Source organism: Parus major, chromosome Z (assembly GCF_001522545.3).
Source record: "Parus major isolate Abel chromosome Z, Parus_major1.1, whole genome shotgun sequence".
NCBI lineage: Eukaryota > Metazoa > Chordata > Aves > Passeriformes > Paridae > Parus > Parus major.
Genome location: NC_031799.1, coordinates 36,860,257 through 36,888,125, shown reverse-complemented (window position 1 = coordinate 36,888,125; position 27,869 = coordinate 36,860,257). Strand labels below are relative to the sequence as shown.

Below are 27,869 nucleotides of genomic sequence, written 5' to 3'. Positions count from 1 at the left end.
CTGTACCTTAAGATATCTAAATATGCAAGTGGAAGGCTGGCTCTTCTGTGCATGACAAGAGTATTAGTTGTCATCAAATGAAGGTCAGAGTTTAAGTCAAATGATTCCTATTAAGCCTAAACACAGAAACAGTTCACTAACAGTTATTCACCATTTAAGTAAGACCTAAGGTCTGGGTTACTACGGTCAAGACAGCAGGGAAAACAAATGCTTGTAAGCATCTGTTCCGACAAGTATTGGTACAGTCAGGTTATTGGCATTTTTGCGAATAATGACATGTTTTAACATCAAAATGTTTACCCATAATTTGGATAAAAATATTTACCCATCATCTGAGCATTTCCTAGGACTTAATCTGTAAACAATTATGCAGCTGAGATTTAAATTTATCAGGATTTTAATATTGATTGTTAAAAAGCATATATTCTAACAGTAAAAAATAGACAGTGAAACACTATATTCAAGTTGAATGAATAGCTTTACCAGTATCAAGTTAAAAATTCCAAAGAATCAAACACTTTATGGTAATTAATATATTGCCAGAGAATTATTTTAAAACTAATTGTTTTGGCTATTCTTCTATACATGTTTGGGCTTCTTCTGGCCAACTGGATGTTGTCCTCCATAAATATGACCACCTCTGGACAAAGCACACTTGTAAATCTCTAAGGGCAAAGGGTCTGAAAACCTGCATAAGATCAATGTTCAAAAGCATGAAGGACTACAGCTTTATTCACAATGACTTCAAGTGCTTCAATCCAAGCCAGGTGGTAGATTTCTAGTAAGCAAGAGGCCTGTATATCTACTGTATAAAATTTTAGAATTAAAGGACCCTTAGCTGAACAAGAGATTAATTCGGAACCGTCGTGTACATAGTGTTGTCTCACTAAAGTTTTTAGTTGTGTGAGGCATTAGTATTCTGTTACCATCTTGGTGTTATATTAGCACTTTGGTTTGGTGTTCTTTACAACTAAACCTGACTATTTTAAGCATTTAAAAGTAATCTTCTCTAGTATACTGCTGTCATTCTGCACAATCCATCCAGTTCTAATTGCAATTAAAAGGGGAAATATTATTATTGCTATTTTCTAGGTTCTGCAAATCACATGTAATTTGCTTTCTCTTTTACTTGCTGCTTACTTTGGAAAAATAACAAAGGCTGTCCCTGAGATACTGTTACGTTGTTCAGGATTTTTAAGATGTAAATAGTCACAAAATCTTTCCCAAGATGCCAAATGAATGCCCTGTGCCATTTTACACCTACATATTTCCAGGCTTTTTATTCCTTTGGCAGCTATATGGAAGCATTCAAGTATGTTAATCATGATGATAAGCAAACATGTAATGTAATATACCATCTCCTTAGCACAGAATTTGGAAAAAACATGTCTCCAGGACAGTACTTCTGCTTATTTCAGGAAGCTGCAAATTGTTGGAAGACAAGTGGGTGTTCCACTTTAGAGGTTACTTATTGTATTCAAGTTCTAGCTCAGCAGTGCTGCTGCTCAGGGGATGGAAGATGAAGTGATATTAATCCACAGTAAAATTAGGTGATAGGATTAACACCAAAAAATGTCTTGTATGGTCAGTATGGAGTTAGAAGCCCATCCCTATGGCAGAAGTTATTGTACAGCGAAATGAAGAGTTGTCCTGTCCACAAAAGTATTTGCTTGTATGGCCCAGGTATGACATAGCCAGGGCCAGGTCTGCTTCTTGCACGTTTTTTCCTTACTTGTAGCAAAAGGTTGCTCTTTTGCTACAACACCAAGGCTTACTTCTGTTATTTCACATCTAAAAGCTTGGGAGACAGAACTATTCCAGGAAGGCAAGGATAGGTTTGGGGCATCTCCTGTTTTGGATATCTACCTGTAAATTACTACAAAACACAGTAGGATCCAGTGGCCCCATCGCAGTCAAAAATGGAGGATAAAGATCATGCACATGCAGCAATCCCTTGTTTGCACAAGCAAATACTAGGATTGTAACAAAGTTGCAGAGTTGGTAAATAGAGTCCTCAGTGTCTGGTGCTATTGCTATTGACTACTGCAGTGTCTGCTCTGCAGATTCTCCAGCATTTTGAGAAAAAAAGACAAAGGAACAAATTCCAACTAGGAATCACTCACTCAATAGCTAAATGACTAATTTTTATCAGCTCTCAGTCTCTAAAAAGATAATTTTAGCTTGAATGATGTGGTGAGAGAAAAAAACCCCAACATTTCTCTGCTTGAAAAGTGAGCAGTTCTGATACAATTAAGCAAAAACACAGAAACTCAAAATCTTTCCAGGTGACTTTGTTAAATGCAGAATTGCAGTAGCTCAGCTGTGCACATCAGATATGAGGCTCTATTGCATGATTTCTATTCCGTTCCTAGCCCATCACTTTGTCAGAACTAAGTAATAAAAATTTTTTATGATTAAAATCTGTAATAATATCAACTAAGATACAACATCTTTTAATAATACAGTTGATTTAAAATCAGCTTCACGCAAAAAATCCAACAAATTTATACAAACCACTTTAAAACAGCAGTTGTCATTCAAATCACATAAAGGCAGCAGACTACAAATATTCCACATAACTGTACTTTTATCCTGGACGTCCCTCGTAGTTCAAGTGCAGCACTAGTTACTCCCTCTCCTACAGTTGGTATTTGCCACACAGATATTCTTCAGGTATCCTAAGAAAAATCTCTTGTCCTTCAAACAAGCTTCACAACTGGGAAGTATTTATGAGGAGAGAAGTCAAATTCTGGAGGAATCTATAAATAAAAGATTTTGAATATTAGACAGCAGTACTACTGCATTTAATACTCATAATGAGAACAACCTGCAGACAGAAAAAAAATTAAACAGCAACAGATTGAAAAAAAGTAAGTCCTTGTCGAAGCCAGTACTATCATACCTTTGTTCGCACAAGCTGCTTGTTGCTGCAATACCATTATTAGTCTATGTTGTCCCATATGCATTCCCAATTTCTTTTCCTCAAAACATTTATAGGTGAGAATTTTCCATATTTAAATAACTACAATAAATTATTTTCAGAGGAAAAATAAATTAAGCTACTCTTCCTGTTCTTAGAGTAACTACAGCTTCAAAGTGCTCATTTGGCTCTTAAGAGATCTGTGGTGGCTTTGCATAGAATTAGATGGACCATTCAGGTTGGGAAATCTCCAGATCATTGAATTCAACTTTAATGTATGTTTTACTACATTTTATGTTCAATTGAGCTGGCATTTCCTTACCTTAGAGTCTTTCTTGTGGCCTCCAGCCAGCAGCTTCATGACCACAATATTGGGTTTTGCAACTTTTAGAATTCGATTGACCTAAACACAAAACAGAAAGTCCTCAAATCAAAGCATTTGACCTCACAATTATTTCAAAGATAATACTGTAATGTTGACATACTATTAGCAATAAAGCATGATCTCTTACAGGATCATTTTAACAGAGATGAGACTGTTTTGGATTTGCTTTTAAGTACAACAGCTGAATTAATTAAGTTTAATGAAGGGTGCATTTATTTTAATAGTCATTTTTTGTAAAATTCAACAGACCTTAGAAACCACAGCTTTAACAATTCTTGAACAAAAAACATGGGAACTATAGCAAGTTCTGTGGCATTCAAGAAAACAAAGGTATATTTAGACTCTAGGCACCTAATCTTCAGCATTGCAACACAATGGTAAGAGGAATTAATGTATGAAACAGGTGGCTTTTTGCATGGAAGTGCTCTGGATCTGCTCAGAACTACCTCTTAAGTATCTAGGCCTCAAATAAATAGGTCACTTGTGAGCACCACCAGGATCCAGAGAGGAGAAAGTGATTTGTAAATTCTCAGGAGGATCTAATCCTGTAACTATTAACCTCCTTAGAGGTGGCAGAAGAAGCATCATCCTTGCTCCAAGGTACAGTCACAGACACTTGAGGTTTTAGGCTATAGACAAAGAGGGAGAAATTACTGCCCATTTACAGCTCACTGATAAGGAAACTGCCCCAGGGAACAAGTGCCAGACTCAATCCTCTTTTGGGTTCTCAGCAGAGAGTTTTTTTAAACAGTGAGCACAGCTTTATGCTAGATGACGTACTGAAACAGACCACCATGCAAGATGCCACCACTCTCCACTGTCTACTCCTTAATCAAAGCATTCAGCTTTGCTCAGCATTTTGATGAAGTACATTTTGGATCTCAGGGAGATCCAGCTGGAAACAAATACTTTATTTTGAGCAAATACTCCTTTTCCAGTATTTCAGTCTTACCTCATTGTCTGGATTTGGAATGTTCTCAAGAATCATTTTAGCTTGCTGGTAGTGCTTGCTAGCTGCCATGTAGAGATCTGATGACTGAGGAGGTGGGCTGTACTTATTTAAATCAGACATTTCCTAGTGTGTTACAGAAATACATAAATACATATTAAAATGTATAAAACTGAAGTTAAAAATTGCCAGGAGATTGTTTTTATCACATTACTATATTCAAAAGAAGAGTTATGTCAACTAAATACTATTTTAAAAGTTAAAATTGAAGTTGAAAACATTTATTTAAAATGGGAAAAGCCAAACAACCACACAATGCTCAACTATTACAGTGCCACAAAACATAATGAAGTTCTCATAATCTGTATAAAACAGTCTCTCTTCAACAAGTTGCCATTCATTTGCTTTAACAGTGGCACACAACAGGGTATGAAATTACAGGGAAAAAAATAATAGAAAAAAAATAAGTATATTGTTTACTTAAAGCTAAAGCAAGTCAGATGCTGAAACTGTATGAAATTTCATTTTATGTAATTTTGATTCTTCCGGTTTTTTTTGTTCTTGATTAGGCATTAAAAATTAACCCTTTAATGACAAAGAGAAAACCATGATAATTCCTTAATTTCCACTACAACAGTTCATAACATTAAACTGGGGAGAGTAACTGGAACAGAAAACAGGGCTGTTTCAGTTCAGACTAACCCCACAGGTGAGACTAATAACTAGCTGGGTAAGCAGCCAGGGGTACTCCAAACACCTAGTTGAATACAAGCCAACAAGGTGCTCTTTCTACAAATCAGACAAGCCTCATATGGGACTATACAAGCAGAAGTACGGTGAGCATATTAAGGAAGGTTATCATCCTGAACTCAGTATTTGTGTTGTGTTGTTCCTTTTGCTTTGTTATCTGAAATACTGCATTCATGGCTGGATCCACTCAGTTCAAGAAAGATGGTTGTGAAGTGAAGATGGTTGGGGGCGTAGAGCATATAAGCCACAAAGAGAGGTCAGTGGACCTGGAATTTTTCAGTTAGATAGGAAGGATGCTAATGGGTAACAGCAGACAACAACTACCCAAAAGACAGCTACAAAAAGCTGTAAGGAGATAAAGGCTCCTTGTTTATAATGGCAAACAATTGATGCGAGAGGCCACAGGTTGTGGCTTGGTAGTTCAGACTGGACATCAGGGAAAAAAAGTAGTGCAGCCCTCGATTGCTTTATGACTTAAAGGATCAGAAAAAAAGTAACTGGATCAGGTTTAACCAAAGAGGTTGGAAAATCACCAGCCTTGATTTTTTTTCGGATTTGACCAGACAAAGACACAGGTAATTGTAATGCTACTTCAAGAAGGAGACTGGAGAAGCCAAGCCTCCAATAGTCCCTTCAAAACACCACTCAAAACTATTTTTTTATTTTTTCATTTGCTTGCTGCACTAATAAAAATATGCTGCTATAATTAACCACAGCCAAGAAATCTGTTAATAGATTTCCAAGAAATTTTATATTCATGCACATGAACTGAAGCATCTTAAGCTGCCATATTAGATCAATTTCTAAACATTAAGTTTATAAAGACTTCAATGCAATATATATCTTTCTTGCACGAAAGTAAAGCTAGAAGTCCTCAGCATTATGACGTAGCTTCAATATGAACTTTGAGGCTCCTTTTACTATGACAATGATATTTAAATCAGGTGAGTAAATGACTTGTATAAAAGCATGGACAGCACCACGTTTGAAAATTACTCACTTTAAATTGCAGGTAGTGCACTGGCGGTGGTGTTATAACACTGTTGAATGGAGCAAATCTGTGCTCATATCGAACTTGTTCACTATCCAGTTCAAACTTAGGTTTTCTTACTTTGCCATCCATGTCAAAAGCGATCATTGTCTAAAAGGAAAGGATAAATACAGTGAAAAATATTGGCTTTATGTCATATTTTGCTGTGAGGAAGACCAAAATTATGATTTAGCTACAACTGGAAGAACAGAAAAACTGTAGAGAATTTACCAGAAAATTAAAAATCTCAACTTAATTTCCAGTCCCACTACAAAGAAAGAAGGTATGCAATGTATGCAAGATCACTATTACAAAAAAAATGAAACAAATAGAACACAAATGAGTTGTACCTTGTACATCCCAGCACACATATTTTGGTATGCTTGACTCATGGTGATCTCTCTGCTGAGAGGACGAACTGCAAATTTTATATAAAAATACATTTTTATATTCAATGTATGTACATGTATTAATTTCAGGTCAAAGGAAATTTTCAGAATTTCCACCAAGTCACATAACTCGCAATTATATTTTAATATAACTGAAGCACACAAAGCCTAGACACACATTTCTGCTGACCTGGCTCCTGGTTACATAGAAGACCTCAGGACACACCAGTCACATATGAACACAGTTCTGCTCTCAATGAAATAAATTGGTCAGTGGTATTCCCATGACACTATAAAACACTGAATGACAGCCTCAAATTTACAGTCTGTACACAAGAGGCCTAGTTCAAGGATCTTTTTGACTTCTAGGGCTAAAAATTTAATGCTCTTTTTATCCTAATAATCCTGACATCCCTCTTTTAAGTTTCCCCTTCGTTTCCTTAGTTTAATTAGTGCCAAACTGCCCAACACTTGGCACCTTAAGTACATTAGTAATTTTCAGAACTTCTAGAGAAAATGGAATTTAGTTAATATGATCCTGAGCTGTTCAAATGTTCGTTCCCCTTGAAAAGGTGGCAAGGAAAAGAAAGGGAAACTCACCACTGTAAAATTAAGAAATATGCTTTAAGAACTTTTAAAGCCAAATAGAAAGTATAGAAATATGCAGAAGTCTAGTGATTGAATCTAGTTACAGTCACTAAAAGCATAATTCTGCAAGGATTATAAACTCTGAGAAGGTCCAACACATAACACAACGGATGAAACTGAATATAAATGTGAATATAAATGAGTTCATGTTTTTCCAAAAGATCTATTTTAAAGTAAAAATCCTCATAAATAGGAAATTCTTAAAAAGTTTTACATTCAGCCTTCATAAACATTAGGATATTTTTCCTACCCATATCAGTGTTGGCTCATTAAATTTTGAATTTTTATTCTATATGGTTGCATGAAAGGGGGAAAAAAAGAAGCCTTGAGTTAACACTCTACACCTAGGTACCTTTCTTCTTTTTCTTTGTTTTCTTACTACTACGGCCTTTCTGTTGTTCCTCCATTATCCTCTCCTCTGCCATTTGGGAGCTGTCGGCACGGCTCAGTGTTGACATCAGCCAGGCATAGAGGAACTCGGAGAGATACCTGCACAGAAGTGGTACGGAGCTGTTACAGGCTGCAGCGTGCACTCGTGCTGTGCACATCCCGCTGAGCACCAAGGCACTTACTCCAAGAGGTAAAGGACTCCCAGCAAACAACAGTGTTTATGGGCCATGAAAACTCTCTGTTTTGCATGGCTGGAATCAACACACCAGTCTACATCTGTGTTCTGGTTCAGATTCAAACACTAACAGCTCAAGGTGTGCAAGCTTCTAACACATTTACTAAATGAAGTCCAAGCTTCTTATTTCAAAACTCCTGTAAGATCACATTTTCCTAGAACTACTCCCCCATCAAATCAAGTGTTTTTTTAAAAAGATACTATGTTAATATCTTTTCTACTTTTGTTACGACTTGTTATTCTGAGAAACATAACTACTGGCTTTTTCAAGCAAAAAAGCCCTGTTTAAACACACAATATCCATATGCAGTTCTTTCAGAGTTAAAGAGACAACTTTAAGAACATTTTTTAGGAAGTGGAAGCAAGTCCCATAAATATCTTAATTGACTTCAAATCAAATGGAATAGGGGAAAAAGAACAGAAACAAAATTTCCTATTTGGAGCACAATAAAAATGTAGTAATAGTTATAAAAAGTTGTAATCAGAAGAAAAATTACTGAGAAATTTGAGTTTCATTTGCACGTTACCTCTCAGAAACTGCTTCTCCTTTTTTTTCTTTACTTAAGTAAGAAAGCAATTGACATGACAATTCCAACTAAGAGTGGTTTTATTAAAATAGTAGAGGGAAATATGGGTAGGTAAAAAAAACACTGTCTCATGCAAAAGTTGGTGTAACTCATTGAGTTACTACTTGAAGAATATTGCCATCTTCTGGTAACTTCTGAAATATTAATATCCTCATTTAATCCACTGTTGAAACAACGTAGAAACACAATGCATTGAAGTCTGTGTCATTTGAATTGTTTTTAGTCTTTCATTAAGAAGGTTTATGCCTTACATAGGAATCTCTTGGTAGTTTAAAAAGAATTATCTTTTGGCACAAGTCATTAACGACGAAAAAGATTAATGTAAATGAAAGTGGAAAAATACAAGTATTATGTCTCCAAATAATGTGATAATTTTCACTGAAGGTGGAATATGTCTTTTCAAATATACCGCAAATAAGAAGTTAATTTTAGCTAGTCAACTTTCAGATTTCAGTTATGACTTAAAACTTTGCAGACCTTTTCCAGAATACTAGAGATCAATAAGAATACTGATCCTGATACTACGACGGCAGAAAAGAATAAAGGAAATTGCTTTTCTCCTGCTTGCTCTTGATCACAAAAATCAACACACTTTTATTGTCAGTTAGATGAGTGAGAATTACTACTTCAGGAAAGAAAAGTACACTATTTAGTAAAGTCTAAAAAACTAGAGACTGATGGATTTTTTTCTCCACCTGTAGTATTATAAATAAGTAAACTAAACACAATGTTGATCAAGCTCGAAATCATGAAATTCTATTTCAAGTCCCTCTCCAAGTATGTGTAATTATAGCTCTCTGGGAGCATCCCTCCTAGAAGAACTGTCAATAAAGCATTTTCGTACCAATAGATGTAGTAATATTCATGCATACTGTAAAGTTCTAACTCGAAGCCACTGAGAAGATACTGTATCATAATACGAAGGTTATGATATAGGACCCAGGTGCCCAAGCAAGCCAAATGTTGCCTTTGTGGTTCCTGCTTCAGTAACATGCTATGAAGCGCTGCATCTACTTTCTCTGCCTGTTAAGAAAAAAAAAAAAAAAAGACCTCAAAGAGGAGGAAAAGTATGACTGAAACAGTATCCCAAGCCAGAAATAAAATCTTAACCAAATCTTAACAAACTGTTGGTAAATCTATGCTCCAGATTACAAGATGGAAATAAGTCTAGAACTGTCAGAAAACTGGAAAGTAAATTCTGCTGCACAGAACAAAAATATTCTATACAGTAATACAGCAAGAACATTACATAGGTAATTTGTAATTTTAAAATGTATTTGTATATAGATCATTAGCAGTCACATGCGTGCAAACTCAGAACCCATTACATGTTGTTGTTCTATATCAGCAATAATCACTTCTCTTTTTTTAAAAAAAACCTAGCTGCATTGAAAAAATAAACTTACAAGCTTTATATGCAAGAAACACAGTGTTCCACCAGAGTAATTAAAATACTGCTAAGACAAATTTTGTCTTAAGAAGCAAGTAGTATGGAAGACATAATGATGGAATATCATCAGTAATCCCAAAGAGGACAATCTATACAACCTGCTACAAAACAAAATAAACAGTGCCTCAGCTACAATACTGCAAAACAAACCATTTTGAAAAAAGCTAGAGCACACAAAATCTCCCTCCAATTCCAAGTTCCTCAATTGTTCTCCTTGCCATATACATCTTGGGAAATATTTTATCTGGCTCTCACTGTTGAAGAAATGTGTTTCTAGCAAAAGAAAATATATTTTTTCTTCTCATCTCTCCCCATCCTTGAGAAAATCAGTTGGAGCTCCTATTTTAAACAGTTATTCTTTTACTTTCTTTTTAGTCATTATAAAATTTTGCACTTTACATCTTATGTAGGTGTAAGGCTGAATTTTCAAAGGTGTCTTGTAAGCGTGCCTTGTGGACCTCTCCCTGGTTACCTCTTGCAGACTGACAATCACAAGCAGGATTGAGACTAAAAGCTGTGCAGTTACCATTAAATTACATCCCAACAGGTTTTCCCAAAGACTACTTATTGGACAAAGTTAATCTTAAAAAATGTAGTATGTTTTTGTTCAACACATCTGGCACAAAGTTTCTGGATGCATCCTAACAATTTCTTGTGCTAAATTTTTGAAGTCCTTGTCTTAAGGATCTTGCATCATTCATTTAGAATTTAGTACCGTGCTTCACTCAGCATAGTAATATACCTGGAAAGAAACTTTGCTGGCCTGCTGCCTAGGACATTACCTCATCCTGTAGTGTGGCAAATTCCTCAAGGATGTGACCCAGTTTATCTCTCTGACGAGCTCTGTTGTGTCCATGGATTTGAATCAGACTACAGAATGGCTGAAAGAAGCAAAGTGTAATTTTAAATTATCAATGCAACTCTGAGAATACAGAAGAAGTACTATGATGTCTAGGCACCTGGTTTATACATCTATATTAGGAGGTGGGTTCATTAATACTCTCTACAAATAGCAAGTTAGCAGGAAAGCAAATTCTACGGAGTGATGCAAGAGCAAATTTCTCTGTACACAAGTCGATGTGAGATTGGGTCAGCATCCTTTAGGAAGGTTACCAGAGCAACATGCTTGGGGCAAAAGAGGTATTTCTTATGCCTAAATCCATGTGCCCAGGTGGTTACAGTGGCCAATGGCATCCTGGCCTGTATCAGGAACACTGTGTCCAGCAGGACAGGAGCAGTGGTTGTCTCTCTGTACTTCTTATGGTGGGGCCATATGATTTCTGGGCCACTCACAAGAAGACAGACATTGAGGGGCTGGAGCATGTCCACAGCACGGCAATGGAGCTAGGGAAGGCTCTGGAGCACAAATCCAGTGAGGAGTGGTTGAGGGAGCTGGAGGTCTTTAGGTTGGAGAAAAGGAGGCACAGGGGAGACCTTATCACTCACTCTCTACAGCCATGTGAAAGGCAGATGCAGCCAGGTGGGGCTCATCTCCTCTGTCAAATGACAGGACAAGAGGAAATGGCCTCAAGTTGTGCCAGGGGAGGTTTATACTGAATATTAAGAAAAATTTCTTCACAAAGAAGTTTGTCAAGCATTGGAACCAATGCTTCTCACGAAAGTGTTTGAGTCACTATCTCTGGAAGTATTTAAAGGATGTGTAGTCATGGCACTCGGGGGTGTGGTTCAGTGATGGACTTGGCAGTGCTGGTTTGGACTCAATGAGCTTGAAGGTCTTTTCCAACCTAAAAAATTCTGTGCCACATTGAACAGTAGAATCTTTTAAAACAATTATTGAAAAACTGAAACTGTACAAAATGAAAAAATATTTTATTAGTGCTATGCATTTGTGACATGAAACTACTCTATAAAGAGATAGTAGATGCAGATTTCTTAAAAAGTGAAATGATAAATAAAAATTTGAAGCAGGATGAAACCAGCAGTAATTACACTGTCTTTTTAAAGGGCATCACAAATTTAAGAAGGCCAACTTCTTCAATTTTGCCTTCACGCCAGGTGTGTAAAATAACTGGTCTCGTTTTCAAATGTATGCAAATCTGCCAAGTGCTCATACACATACATGTTGTAATTGAAATGAACTTACCCGAACACAATGTGTGACAAAGGAATCAATGTAGTCTTTTGCCTGGTGGTTATTATAAAGACAGCACCTAAAAAGGAAATATCCATGTACATACACATTTTTTATAAATGTCACCAGTCTATGCAGCACAGAACAACAAAAGAAATATGAGTGCAGCAACAGCAACTGACTCCTTCATACATAAAGGCTAAGTACAAAACGTATGGTTTTTGTACATTTGTCACTGCTCTTGTAAGCAGAGATTATTTTATCAGACATGTAAACACATACAAGTACACTCAAGATACACTTACTTTGGAGAAAGTACTGGAGGACTGACGAAAGACCTTAAGGCATCTTTAACCATATCTTGCATGAGGTGAGTACCAAACACCTTCTTGTTATCTACTAGGAAAGTTGTCTAAAAGTAAAGATGTATTTTTAGAAACATGTTTTAAGTTAAAAGTAATGCTCTAGAATTACTGATAGAAAGCTTTGGCAGTAGCTTTTAAATAAAAGAAACTTGTAAGATTGCTTTAATAATTAAAATGGTTCAACTTGATCCAAGGTTAAAGACTCAGAAATACTGAGATCTGACACTTCTGTGGTATTCCGAGGACACTAAATACAGCTCTATTACTTGCATAATAGAGTGCACGCAAAATTGTTTTACTTCTTGGACTTTGAAGATGATAAATCAGACATTTCTGAAGATTAGTGTACAACATGTGCCTTCTCTGGAGGCAAATAAGGGTATATCTCCAGACTACCTGATGTTTTTCAATCCCTCTGGATGCTATTGTTTACATCAATCATGTCCGATACTCATTTAACTTCCCTCCATGAGTGCTGTGTCCCTTTCTTATATGGTTCTACAGCAGCTGAAGAAAAAAGTCTGCTGTCAGACACCCACAGGGATTACAAAAACACATGTAGTGGAAGGTGAGAACACACATGCTATGAACACATCTTATTTGTCCATAGTTATAGTCCATTGGCTCTACACATGGTTTAATAGGGATCAAATACAAAGAAGTTCTGGCATCTAGGGGCCCCCTATTAAAATCAAAAACTCCTAGAAGGAATATTCATTCAGAATTAAAGAATGTATAATGCACTTTCAAGTAAGAGAAGCAGTGAGAAGAAATAGCCTGTTCTGCACCAACCATCGTTTTTACTGTTGTAGCAATAGAAGAAGTCTATACATTAAGTTCTGTCCAAACAGGGAGATGAATACAAATACCAGCCCCAAAAATGGCACAGCAGATGGAAAGCAACATAAAAAAATGTGTACAGGCACAGCTTTATGGTAGAGAAAAAAAAATAATTGGATGCTTTCTGTTTTAATTAACATGTACTAAAAGATCAAAGCAACAGTATTTAAAAACTATTTTAAAAATTAGATTAGAACATAAGCCTCCACACATAGTATCACAGAGTGGTTTAAGGTGGAATGGACCTTAAAGACCATCTAGTTGCAAGCCCCCTGGCCTTGAAGACTTGGTGGAGCATCCACAGCTTCTCTGGGAAACCTGTTCCAATGCATCATCCTCACAGCAAAGCATTTCTCCCATAATATTTAATACTTAAATATCACCAGAACATTTTTTACTCTTAAATATTATTAACTTATATGCAAATTATTGAAATACTTAATAACAGGAATTCATTCATAATGAATACAGAAGTATTGCATTAATAGACATAATTAGGACTTGCCTGTAACAAGGATCTTGAAAGAACACATGGTGATTGCTCACTAAACTCACAGAAAAAGTCCTAATGTATATGTAAGAAAAGAAAAAAAGACAAATCAGGTTAATATGCCAATTTATGGATGTATAAATATACACCAAATCAATTTTACACACACACTTGTATCTTTCCTAAACAAATATATACAACTGGGTAAATACACCTGTATTTTGTTTAAAAGCACACACAAACATAGCATAGCTTATACAACTTGTAAGAAAGAGAAAGTGAATAGCTTGAACAGAACAGATTATGAAGGTTTTCTGCAATTACTTGCTACTTAACAAAAAGGTTTCTGAATTTTCAAATACAACAACTAGAAAGATGATAGTACAGAAAAAAATTACTATGAGATTGTTAAGGTCATGATGTAACTATACCAGGTATTGAACAAAATTAAGAATTGATTTTAAAAAATTGATTTAAACCCAGGTAAGGTTTAACTGATACCAGATGCTTCATGCACTTCTTTAATTAGTTAACAGGAAATAGGAAGACAAGAAGTTTGATGTAACTGTATCTCTTATCAGTCAGTGAATGCATGGATACCAAAAAACATTTCAAGCATTTAACTGTCTTCTAATAGATGTAGGCAGTAACTAAGAGTAACATCAATTATTCCGGAAAGAATATAAGCATGTGCTTAACTTTATGCCTATTTAGGGAACTGCATGCTTAAACACCGATTTAGTGCTCTCTCATGTTATAGGCACATGTGCAGAATACTAATTAAAGAATTTGAAAAAAAAAAACCAAACAGGCATAAAGCAAAGAATTATGTTCTGATGCTGCAGATACAGCTCTTCAACCAAAGAAACCTGTTTGGATTTTGCCACTAAAATGCATAATTATTTAGTGAATTACAGGAAAAGTGAGAGGTTTGACAGGAGAAAAGGTCTTTATCAAAAGAAGAAAAGTGGTAACTATCAGAAGGATAATAAACTTTGAAATTGTACCTAACAGCGAAAAACACCAAATACATATGTAGTGCTCAGTTTTCTCTTCAGTGAGCAAGAGCATGCATCTATGGAATGATTTTTTTTGCAAGTCACATTTTCAGATCTGACTTTTTGGCAATAAATAAGAAATATTCATGCTTACCAGTATACAGTGCAAATTGGTTAAGTTGACTACTTCACATACAGTTTTTATTCGGTCTATTAGTTTGGAAAAATAATTGACCATCTCTTCCCTTTTAATAATTTTTGCATATCGAGGGAAAGTTGGAGGCAGCAATCTCTGATTAACAAGTGGCTCAAACCCCATCATAATTGGATGATCTTAAGGAGGAGGCGAGAGAGACAGAGAAAAGCTACATATAAGTTGTGTTATCAGAACCGTCTAATAATAGCACAAATTATTCAATTAGCCAAAATTAATTAAATGACAGTTAACTTCCTGAGACTCCAACAACCCAACTAATACAATAAATACTCTTTAAAAAACCCAGGTCCTCAACACCTCAACATACACCTATATAAACAATGAAGTATCATTCCCATTTTAAAATGGCATATACACTGATTCTAAGTGCAATGCACATAATCAAAAGTTCACATTATCTCTGACTTTGAAATGACAGTATTGCTTTAGGGAGAACCACCACCTGGTAAAATAAATTTAAAATCAAACAATGCAAATCTGTAACAACTTGCATAACAAGTATTTTAGTTCATAGTAAGTGATTTCAAAAAGTGATTTCAACTTTTTTTTTTTTTAAATACACAAATGTATTTACATTTATGAAGGGATCATATCCAGGAAAAGGAAAAAGTGGAGTAATTTGATACATACCTCCTTTAGTGGTATCGTTCTGTGCCTGCATACCATGATGCAGTGAATTGTGTATAGCAGAGAGCAAGTCAGCTGCCTGAGTCATTAGTTTCTGAGCTTCTGCAACTGCACTTGTCTGAATGGCAGGAAAAAATTATTAACATTACAAACCAATACATTTTGACTATCTAATTAGTATTAGTATGAAAAAAAGAAGGGCATTAATATTCTAATATTCTTACACAACCAATTCTGAAAATAACCCAAACAACCCAACATTTTTGTGGGGTAGTATTCTTTGTATTTTATATATCTGTACATAAATTCAATGCTTTATATTTTGCTGCATAAGACTTTACAATAATTACAACTGAAAGTCTTGTATACAATACATGAGAGTCTGCTTGGGGGGGGACATGTAGTTCTATCCCTTCGCCATATAACACGAAACTTCTTGCCCTCTCAGCAATTAGGAAACCTTACATTCAAGAAACAGGCTAATGGAACCAAAAAACAGCTATGGAATCCAATTAGATTCCTCTTCTCCAACCAAAGATGTCTAGACTTGAATTCAGTATCACACGGAAGGAAAAGTTAACAGTTCTTGGACAAAACACTGCCCCAATGTCAGATAATTCCACAGGAGGAGACTTAACTCAGGCAAGTTTTGCTCATGTATGTGAAAAGAGTAATTACAAAGCCATAAATATTTTCAAATCTTTTGTAATGAATATTCTGTCTTTCTGCAAGGCCATAATAATGTCAGCTACTAGCCTTTCCAGTGTTTCCAACTTTGAACAAAAACTGAGTATTTGCCACTGTAAGGATTTATTAACAGCTTTACCTCCATCCACATCAATTCAAATCTCCTGAATCTACACAGTAATTGCCTGATTTTGAAGAATGAAAAATGGGGATTTCACAGGATCCCAGTGCAAACACAAACACCAAATGAACGTACCTCTTTTTTTGTAAAAGCTATTAGGACAGTCAGTAAGACGCGGGTAAACTTGACTCTGCTGAAGACAGCTAAACATTGTTGATGCTGTAATAAAATTATACTGCCAATTACTAAGCAATAGGTATTAGATCACAGAACCACAGAATATCCTGTGTTGGAATGGACCCAGAAGGATCATCCAGTCCAACTCCTGGCCCTGCACAGGACCACCCCAAGTGTCATACCATGTGCTTGAGTGTTGTCCAAATTTTCCTGGACTCAGAGAGTTTTGGTGCCGTGACCATGTCCCTGGGGAAACTGTTCCAGTGCCCAAGCACTCTCTAGGTGAAAACCCTTTTTCTAATATCCAACCTTAACATCCCATGACACAGCTTCAGGCCTTTCCCACAAGTCCTGTCACTGGTCACCACAGAGAAGAGACCAGTATCAGTGCCTGCCCCTCCTCTTCCCATCACAAGAAAGCAATGAGGTCTCCCCTCAGTCTCCTCCAGGCCGAACAGACCAAGTGACCTCAGCTACTACTCATACAGCTTCCCCTCAAGGCCTTTCATCATCTTCATGGCCCTTCTTTGGACATGCTCCAATACCTTAATGGCTTTGCTGTATTGTGGTGCCTGGAACTCCCACAGTACTCCTGCCCTCCCTGCACAAACTGCTACACAAAATGCCTTGGTGTGCCCTGACTGGCATGTCCTGCTGTTTGCCAGCTCTTCCTCGTGCTCCTGGATGGTCACACTTCCTGGCTGCTTCTTATATGCATGGGTGTCATTGTACCATATTTAAATATCTCATCTACATCCATGAAATCCAGGAAAAAAGCAAACAATTAATTACTTCAAGTTCAACTTCTGGATCTCTCTCTTCTCCTTGTCGACTTCTAGTGCTCTGCAAAGTAAAGAAATGTCAATTAATTTACTAAAAATTGCAAAGGGAAGCTACTGATAAAATCCCTTTGCCTTCTCTAAAACATCCAACTGTTAAATAACCCGAAAAAACAGTTTTCAAATTCAAAATTTCTTAATATATAATCCAGGTACTTGAATGACTCTCCTATAGTAATAAGATCTATCTAAGTAAATTCTGCAAATGAGCAAGGAAAATGTATGAACACCATATATTGTAAGCTGTGGTAAAGGAAAATTAAGCAACTTCTTTAACACTACATAGTATCCCTACATAAAATCTCAAAGTTAAATACCTACTTTCTGTAACCCAACCCAGTGTTATCTTCTACATCATGATTCCAGCTACTACAACTAGTGAAGCAACTAATAAAGAATTTACCAATAAAATCTGAAGATTTAGTTAGACGGCAAACTAAAAGCAAGTTACAGAAACCACTGCAGTGGCTCTTCAGAAACCCCACCATAATGACACAAACCTCCTTTGTTCCTCATAAACCAGCTCCCTGCCCCAAACCTATGTTAAGTACACCTGAAATGTAATTGACAAGACACACACAAAAACAGTACCTTCACTCGTCTTTGCAAGTCATCTTCTACATCTTTTAGCATACCTGGAAAAAAAATCACAGCATGATTAAAAGCTGAGAAGCCTAGGCACACCTACACCACTCAGAGGAAAAGACGTTTTGAGGGGAAAATAAACTTAAAAGTGCTTTGCATATCCATTAGCCAAAGACTAGACAAAAAATAATCTTGTGAGGAATGGTGGGGATGTCTTGGAACAATCAAAAATCAGAATATAGGCCAACTGATACAAAGCTAAAGTGTGCACAAACTTTTCAAAAATAAATCAGTGAAAAGCTCAAGTACATATAAAAAATTGTGCATCAAAAAATAACATATGTACTTATGTATGTACCTAATAAGGTATGTATCCATAGCTCTAGAACTGCTATATTGCTTTTTTTTCCTAAAGCAGCCTGTTTAGAGGACAGCAAATTGTGAGGCAAAAAAGTAGCACTCAAGCAATGCACTTTCCAGTGGTCTCTATCTATACCATTACAAGCTCATGCCTAGCCACTTCACTGGCACAACTAAAAGCACTTCTTCTGTTTCTCAGGCACTTAACAAGAAAACTGAACCTTTCTTCCAAGGAAAAATAATCTGATTTTTACCAAGTCATAAGATCAAAAATGATCTTTTAACCAAATCAGCAATTTCCACAAGACAAATAAAAAACTTAACAGCTGAGACTCCCAGCAATTCATCAGATGTGTCTGAAAGTAATCACATGCTCAAAAGAGAAAGAGACTGCTAGACAGATACAAAGGAAGCAGAAACCGTACCTGTAACTCTAAGATCTGTCACACTGTTGGCCATTTTAAATCCATAAGTCATTGATTGAAAATCTTCCTAAAAAAAAAGATCAAGGAAGCAGTATGTAATGAAATATAAAAGTTGTAGTTACATTTTCAGATTGAGGTTTGAGGTTTTCTTTTTCATTTGGGTTTTTTGGGAGTTGTTTTCTTATTAGGTTTTGGGTCTTTTTGCTAGTTTTTCTCTTTTGTAGGAGTGGTTGGGGGTGCGCTTGTTTAATGCCATCAAGTATAAAGTCCAGACTTATCCTACACAGATGAATCAGAATGAATACACTGAATGACCTTCCCACCCAAATCCAGCCTCAGGTAATTATTTTCTGCATAAATCCTTAATACCAATATGCCATTCATATTTTCATCAAGTGACACCCTACCAAAATGTTACTATAGAACTATAAATGTTACTATAGAACTAAGAACTATATCTGCAAAGTAGTATTTGATCCATTTTAGGTAACAGTCACCAAGAGTGACTTGTCCATGCTCAGAGGAAACAGAGATTGCTCTGAGCACAAAAACAGAACTCAGATCCCATTGCCAGATGGACATTTTAGACAAAAGACAATCATGACTATCTAACACAGAAAAATAAATAAATTAAACTGGAAAAACACCACAAGTGAAAAGGATTTCAAATGGTTAACCACAAAACTTGCACTGCTTCTTGAGTAAAATATTTATGTGTCTCCAATATTCAAGGAAAATACAGAAGAGAGCATGAAACACCTTCATTGGGGAAAACTGCATTTTTAAGGTATCCAGTCTAATACTTTTAGGATGATGAACTGCTATTCCAACAGTAACCTTGAATCAAACACTAACAAATGTCACTAATATATTGCTTTACTTGCATTATGTTATAATATTGCATAGTTAACCCCACAGGAGATGGGAAACACATACCTCCTCAAAAACAGCTGCTTTGTTAACCTTTTCTCTGGCAATATCACAGATTTTTAGGATTCCAAGAGCAAAAGCCTTCATAGCAGGATCTTCTATGAAGTCTGGATTATGAATATAAAGGCAAGTGAATACTGTCTGTGCCAAGGAATGTCCTTCTAACCAAGTTATCTAGAGAAAAAGAAATTAAATACTTTACTCATGACAGCCAAGTCCTCATTTTTATAGATCCATTCTTTTTCCATTTTACTGTGCTTCAAAGACTCATCAAGAAACTCCTTATCATGACAACCTTCCAATTACCAAAAAAGGGCAAGTGAAGGTGTTTAAAGCTAAAACTATTGTGTTGGATAAAGCTCTTCTATTAAGTTCAGGCCTAACCCCTGTGATTTAGACATGTCATTATGTTAAGATACCTTCACATTTATAAACCTTCTCTGCTTAAATAGTGAATGGAAAATGCAGATGACTATGAGACAAGACACTAATGTTCTTCATGTTCTCTCTCCTTTACAACATAGAGCTTCTTGTCACAACCCCCTCTCTCTACCACTTTCATGTTTCTTTAAGCTACAGGGAAAGACTCAGTAACTTAAATTTCTATCTTGAAATAGCAAAAAATAAAGTATAACCATATTTTTAATATCACTACTGTCCCTTTTGGGGACCAGAAGTAGAAAACAAATGATGTTACACTTTTTAGATATACTATGATCTTCACACATTTTTCTGACTAAACTGATTGGAAATGTTTTAAAAAATATTATTGATGTAATTTTAAAGAGTAATAGAAAATAATTAGTATAATTTACTGAGGAAATTAAAGCATCTACACAAAAAAATTTGCAATTAATAAGGAACTGATAGTCAACTTATTCCTTCTAAATGGATTTATTTTCTTTCTTCAAAATGCTTCTGTAAGCTCACTCAATTCTGGTTGTACAGAAAGGAGCAACAGAGTGCTACCAGTTACTGCACACACAGCTTTCAACAGAGTCAAACATCAATACACAGCAGGAAATCAGAAAACGAACATTTATAAAACCAGAAACTATGAAACCTTTTAAAGGTTTTAAGGTACTACCAGCTATCTTCCATATTTCTTGTAGTAAAAAAAATTAAAAATTAAAATGAAGCCTTTCATAATAGACAGTGCAAATAACTAACTGGAAAGTAAAATATATGTAGGTATTTTTTGCTTGATCAATCTCTTTTTGAGTTCTGCTGTTTTTTTTCTTTTTTTAAGATGCATTAAAGGATTATATTTAGAAAGAAAAACCATCTAACCACAGGAACAGAAAAATGCTTACCAAACAACAAAAACATGTGTCCATTATTCCTACCAGTTCAGGTGAAGTGAGATCCTTTATTTTAATGGTGCCATCCTTCAAAAACAAATAAACAAACAAAACAACAAAGACCCTAAATACTATGGAAGCATACAGGCAAAATACAACTTATTTGTATCAAAGCCAAAAAGAAACTTAAAATTTGTTCAAGACTTCAGAGTAATTGTATGCCACTAGCTTTACCAACCAGCTCCACAATATGTCTCAAATTCTTAAAAACTCTGCATTCCCATCACTGACCAAACATAAAACTACCCAAAGAGAATGCTGAAGTAACAGTTCTTATTTATTACTAGCCAAGAAAAGCTTAAAGCCAGTTAACTGCTAACATTAAAATCACAAAACAATATAATCATAATAAAAATTGAACAAGGAATAACATGTAGGACCAATTCTTTGAAGACTGCTTTTTTAACTGGAAAAAGTGTTTTACTGGAAAGTATTTTACTGCCTTAAAGGTCAACACTAAAAAGGCTACAACTTTGATCACTTAATTTGCCCAGTGTATGTAATCCTGCATACATTCTACATGACTTAGCCAGTGTTTTATGGAGTTCTCTGACCCCATTCCAAATGTTGACTGTAAAAAAATACTTTTCCCTCTGAGTTCATTACTTTTTCCAAAATAATAGCAAGTCTTTCAACCCTGCCCTCCAATTTACCTTAATCATAAATAAAAAGTTAATCATTACTGTCAACATTGGTAAGTTATCCAGCTTCTTCTCAATGCTGATAAACTCAAAGAATGATATAGTGTCAGTTTCCAGCTTTTTTAAGAAGTTGGTTTCCATTCAGGTCAAATGGAAGCTAACCAATACATCTTCATATAAAAGACACATTTTGGGGAAGCACAGAGTAACTTGCAAAACAATGCTGGAAAGAGATTTACTTGAAGTATCAATACCCAATAATTTTACAGTACTTTTCACTGGAAGAGTTAGTATCATTGTGGTAATGCAGGTAACAGAAAAGGTAAATGTCACAAGCTATTTTTTACTTAATTATCCAAAAGGAAAAAAAAACCCACATAAATTTCAAGAGAAGATTGAAAACACTAATTCTTCTGTATTGTGCTTAACTGTAATTTGACGAAACTGTGTATTTTTACAGACAGTGTAGGCAAACCCAGGAAGTTCACACAAACCTTAATAGCTTGCTCAAAGTTAAGAACCTTTCTGTTAACTTGGTTTCCAATCATACCAGCATCCATCTTGGGATCCATCATTTCAATGGCAGACATGGCTTCAAAAAGACCAAAACTAAGAACACAAATAAAGAAATGTGCTGAATGTAATTATTTTATACAAAACAGTCTTCACAGACTAACGAAAAAGAGCATAGGCTGACAAACCAAGTACACTGTATTCTGACCACAGGCCATAAGGTATGTGAACATTAATACTGATCTTCAGAGATCATGGTTTTCAGGAAGTTAAGGATCCCTCAACAAGTTTGTGGGAAAACAGATGGCTAAAAGTAGAAGAAAATTATTAGCCTTTCTCTAAGGATAAGAACACTCCTGAGTGAAATATCCTGCTACTGTAGCTTTGCACACTTGTTTCTATAAACTTCATAGCATCTTCTTAAACATCATGTAAAGTCATAGACTGATATTAACTGAACAAGCTGTTCTTTATTACACCACACCCAAAAAAACCAAGTAAGATACATCCCCCACATACTAATGATAATATACATGACATAGACTAATATATATTGAATATACTAGCCTTGTTTAAAACGGGCATGTTGAGAAAACTGATACAAAAAACAAAAACCCACAGCATGTGACAACATGTCACTTGTAGTCAGGGCATAAAAGCTTGCAGAAGAGCCACCCCAGAAGAAGCCTTGCCTACATATGAAGGGATATAGTGCTTCACTTTAGCATGACATCCATCAGAACTCCTGCAACAGTCTTTATTATACAAAAAGTTTATTGCATGTAGCATATCTAAAAAGTGTACTTGCTGTATTTGCTCTGAAATGCTCTTATGTATAAAACTACACCTGAAAATGTGCTTTGATTCAACTAAGTAAATAGCCGGTGACATCCCTGTGCACACTTTTAAGCCGGTTTTCATTTAACAGTGGGCATCTGTTTTCTGAGCTATTAGTTTCAAATATAACTTTTTTCTACTCAGGTGAACACCTTCACTAAGAAAAAGAATTTAATCTTTAAAATATTTGAATTATTTAAATTCATCTTTCTTTAATAAATTCAGCAAGCCTTCACCACTTGCTTCTTGGTGAAATATGCTTTTAATGTGTAGAGTTCTCACTTTCTGCTTTAGCATGTTATTTAAGATGCATTAAAGCATACGGATTGTTTATCAAATACTTGATAGTGATGTTTGAGGCAACCAAGTTTAAAGTTCTTCTGGCCTTTTCTCATAACAGCATATCCCATGAAGTAGTGCAGTAATGTAATCACCACAGATCATAAGATGTGCTATGAACTTCTGAAACACAACTTCAACCACGTTGAGGAATGTAATGTTATACTTAGAGCATCAGATATGTTCAGCATTCATACAGGTGCAGCATATACACACTGCAAAGAATGTATTATGTTCTATATACTTGAAATATCTTACTTAAAGTCTAAGGAAGCTTAGTTATTAGATAACATTAACATGTAAGCAGTAATCTTATCTAAAAGCCAGAACCACTCCACACACATACTTACAGCTTGTCATGAAGCAGTTCTCCTAACTTCAGCTCTACAAAGGAACAGGACAAAATGAAAAATTACAATCATTCTAGCACAACTTTTCCAGAGCAGCCTTGTCACACACCAAACTGCCTTATGCCGCAAGAGAATAAGCTGCAGGAAGCAAATCAGGCATTTATACTTGCATTGAGTTTGCATGGCCTGGGTTTGGTAGCTTGTTGCGGGGTGGCTACAGGGACAGTTTTTGCAAGAAGCTTCTTGCATGTCCAGCAGAACCAATCCCTGGTGGCGCCAGACATGGACATGCTGCTGGGCCATTTAGAAACAATACCTCTGTGGTAACAGATTTAAGAAGAAATAAAAACAAGCAAAAACATTGCACAGTTTTAATAGCAGATGGAGAAGAGCCAGGTGAGAACATGGGAGAAGAAAAGCCCTGCATGCACCAAGCTCAGTGCAGAAGGACGAGGAGGAGGTGCTCCAAGCACCAGAGAGCTGAGATTCCCCCACAGCCCCTGGCACAGCCCATGGTGAGGCAGCTGTGCCCCTGCAGCCCATGGAGGTCCATGGGGATGCAGAGATCCACCTGCAGCCCATGGAGGAGACACACGCTGGAATAGGTGGATGCACAAAGGAATCTGTGAACCCATGGGAGGCCCCATGCTGGAACAGCCTGTTCTTGAAGGACTTGTACCCTGTAAAAGAGTGACCCAGGCTGCAGCAGTTTTGGGAGAACTGCTGCCCATGGGATGGACTCACACTGCAGCAGTTTGCAGAGTGCATTCACACTGGAGAAGTTCATGGAGAACTGGCTCCCGTGGGAGGGACCCCACAGTGCAGCAGGGACACATCTCCCCTCCCTGAGCAGTGGGAGAAGCCCTGGGTGATGAACTGACCATGACCCCCATTCCCTGCCTCCCTGTGCTGCTGGGGTAGGAGGCAGAGCTGGAAGGAGGGAGAGGTGATATTAGAGAGATATTAATATCTCTAAGTTAAGCCTGTTTTTCCCATGACAGGATTTAGTGAGTGATCTCTCCCAGTCCTTATCCCAACCAATGAACCTTCACTGAATTTTTTCTGCTCTGTCCAGCTGCAGAGAGAGGGGAGTGAGCAGCTTTGGTGGGTGCCTGGCATCTGGCGCAGGTCAACCCATGACACTACTGCTTTTACTTACAAAGCACTTTCAAGTCTGAGAGACTAAAAAGACTAGTGGTTTACAGTGTGTCCTTATCTCTCTGTAATTCTAGTAGTTAATGAAGTTTTAGAATTACTAAGCACACAGTGCACTCACAGCCCAAAAAGCTGATATTCTGGGCTGCATCAGAAGCAGTGTGGGCAGCTGATAAAGGGAAGGGATTCTGCCCCTCTGCTCTGCTCTGGTGAGACACCACCTGGAACCCTCCATCCAGCTCTGGGGTCCCGGCATAGGAAGGACATGGAACTGTTGGTGCAAGTTTAGCAGCAGCTAACAAAAATGAATGGAAGGCTAAAGCACCTTTCCTGTGAAGACAGGCTGGAAGAGTTGGGGCTACTCAGCCTGGAGAAGAAAAGGGTTTATGGAGAATATGTAGCATCCTTCTAGTTCATAAAGGAAGGCTAGAAAAGAGCTGGAGAGGGATTTTTTACAAGGGCATGTACTGATGAGACAAGGGGAAATGTGGTCAAACTAAGAGAGATTTAGATCAGATATAGGGAAGAAATTATGTACTGTGAGGGTGGTGAATCAATGGAACAGGTTGCCCATAGAAGCTGTGGGTTCCTCATCTCTGACACAAGTTCTGTTCAAAGCCAGGCTGGATATGGCTTTGAGCAACATAGTCTCATGAAAGATGTCCCTATCCATGGCAGGGGAGTTGACACAAGGTGGTCTTTAAGGTCCCTTCCAACCCAAGTCATCCTGTAATGATTATTCTGTGAAATAGTAGCATCTGAATAGCCTGAAATACAGCCGTTTCCTCTGCTCCTTTATTCAGGTGCCTTAGTCTTTTCCAGGGGAGACTACTGAAAATCTTGCCTTTCCTTGTAACTTTTAAAGGAGTCTTTAGATATATTTGATGAGCACACAGATAAAAGCAATATAAATAATTATTTAAAAGTAATTTAGAGTAATGTAGAGAAATAATATACAGAAATTGTGTTTATCACTCTGTAATATTCTGTGTGGTAAGATGCAGTTTCATATTTATTTTTCCCTCGTGTCACCATAAAATCAGTTGAAAAAACTGTAAACTAGCAGTAGTACCTAATAGTAATGAAGGCACAGTTTAAATGGAAGCAACTGCTTCCCCGTTACTGAGACGTGTTGCATCAGTTCAAAAACTTAACTTGTTTCAAAGATGAAACATGATGCACTGATGAACTAAATGAATTATTGGACACTGGAGGTCCAAAAATATACAAGAAAGAAATAGTGTAGACTCTGCATGCAGGAATGACACTTTTGCTTGGAGGAAGAGACAGGAAGAAATCTTTGCAAAGGAAAAAAAGCAGACATGAAAAGGCATAAGATGAAAAAACTTTAATTAAAAAGGTATTTATGTAATCTGGAAGAGACAGCAAAGTGAGGTGGCTCATGATAATTCCAACCTCAGAGTTACCACAGAATCAATGTAGCTCATTCACCTGAAGCTTGAATCTGGGTCAAAACTATTGCTCAAAAAAGCTCAAAGAACTATGCTTAGGCCTCCAAAAGATGCTAAGTTTTCTCAGAATGAAAAGATTACAACTCACCTCTACAAGCTTCTTCAAAATCCTGGGTTATATCTATCCAGCTGGTATTACTCTTTTCCATCTTGTCAGGCATACCGAGTTCCCATCCTGAATCATCATCTTCTACTGTAGCTTTCATAACCATGATGCCGCACCTTTAAATTCCTGTCAGAGACACCATATATTAGCACAAATTAGAGAAAGTGCTTCACATGAATATTTTTTTTCTTTTCAAGAATCAGGTAAGAATGGGAAATGAACTAACATTTTATCTAAACATCTACTGTTACACAGGACCAACAGAAAAACCCTTACTAACAAAAACTCTTTTAAAAAAAGCTTTTGTTATGCATTATTTCTTTACCAGTACCTTGTAGGCTGTGAAACCTCAAAAACTAAGGACACCAAAACATCAGCTGTACACACCCATACTAAAGTGTCTACTGTCAAATTAGAAATAAAATCAGAAGCATAACAACAGATGCAGACATCACAATTTTCTTTTTGTTCTTTTATACTATTAGTATATCTAGTAATATTATAATTAATTATATATTGTAGTATAGAAGTAATATTATATATTACATATATATTATGGTAATAATAATGTTCTTCCTACTGCTCTGCAACACGAATTGAAAAGAGGGTACTGTAAAACTGGAAAAAGGCTTATTTCCTCTGATATCTTCTGCAGAAAGCAGCATCAAGGTTGCAGTACTAAAGTTAAGCAAGTTCAGACTGGAATGTAAGTTTTAAACTCCACCGACCAGTTACTTCGAGCTGGTTTTGCTCTTTCACAACCTCCCTACAGGCGGGCAGCCCTGAGGACTTCCACGCTTTCCCGGTCAGCCCGCCTGTGAGCTATCAGCGATACTGAACTCCCACCATGCTAACGAAGCTCTCGCAAGAGACAGCTGCGAGCTCGGCAAGCTCCGAGCAGCTTAACCACAGCCGCCACGGAAGCTTCTAACAAAGGCCCCAGTAGCAGAAGACCTCCCGGGCATCGGGAATTACCAAAAACAAAGAGGAGGATCAAAAGGCCTTCGAACAGCAGCCCCGGGGTCCCCTCGTCCCCCAATCTCCGTCGGGGGCCGTCAGGGTGTCACCAGTTTTCAAGCGACCGCAGGGACAGCCAGGCTCAGCAGGCTGGGATAAGGAAATACGTGGGAAATCAATTGTAATAGATTAATTTCCCCCTTGAATTTCGGGACAACCAGGCCCCTCGGGCTCTCCTCTTTCCACAGGTCATCCCAGCTCCGGCGCTGACAGAGCCGCCGGGCCGCGCTGCTCAGCGGGCCGGCACAGCTCCCCGGGGGCGCCAGGCACCGCCGCCTGCCCTCCCGGCTCCTGCGCCCCGCCGCAGAGGAGGGGCCACCGCGCCGCCCGCCCCACCGCGGGCTCCCCCTTCCTCCGTCCCTCCCTCGGTGCCCCTGCAGGCTCTGCCTGCGGTCCTCATCCCGCACCCTCCCCGGGCCTCACCCGCTACGTCCCACACCGCTGCCCGCTGCCGCTCCTGGCCGGGCCGCCGCCGCACACGCGCAGACCCACTGCTGCTGTTACTGCCGCCGCCAGCAGCTCGCGGCCTCTGCCTTAGCGCCCCGGCGCAGCCGCACACAGAAAGCTCCGCCGCCCCACCCCTGCACGGCCT

At 37.4% G+C, this 27,869-nt stretch overlaps 1 protein-coding gene across 2 annotated transcripts; it reads right to left on the bottom strand.

The window, feature by feature from the left end:
• Positions 1–379: 379 nt before the first annotated feature.
• NAA35 (N-alpha-acetyltransferase 35, NatC auxiliary subunit) lies at positions 380–27,869 on the bottom strand. 2 transcript variants are annotated; one of them, XM_015653206.3, is made up of 24 exons: positions 27,701–27,869; positions 27,236–27,367; positions 26,243–26,386; positions 23,528–23,561; positions 21,983–22,097; positions 20,800–20,874; positions 19,493–19,660; positions 18,557–18,623; positions 17,778–17,821; positions 17,140–17,190; positions 16,306–16,389; positions 15,366–15,480; positions 14,673–14,851; positions 13,536–13,595; positions 12,131–12,237; positions 11,838–11,904; positions 10,516–10,614; positions 9,128–9,306; positions 7,424–7,560; positions 6,385–6,452; positions 6,005–6,145; positions 4,258–4,380; positions 3,243–3,323; positions 380–2,759 (listed from the first exon to the last, which is right to left on the bottom strand). In XM_015653206.3, exons 3-24 carry the CDS (start codon positions 26,364–26,366, stop codon positions 2,700–2,702), a joined length of 2,178 nt encoding a protein of 725 aa, XP_015508692.1. In that variant the 5' UTR covers positions 26,367–26,386; positions 27,236–27,367; positions 27,701–27,869; the 3' UTR covers positions 380–2,699. The 2 variants fall into 2 exon arrangements, with proteins under 2 accessions (XP_015508692.1, XP_015508691.1); XM_015653205.3 differs by lacking the exon at positions 27,236–27,367.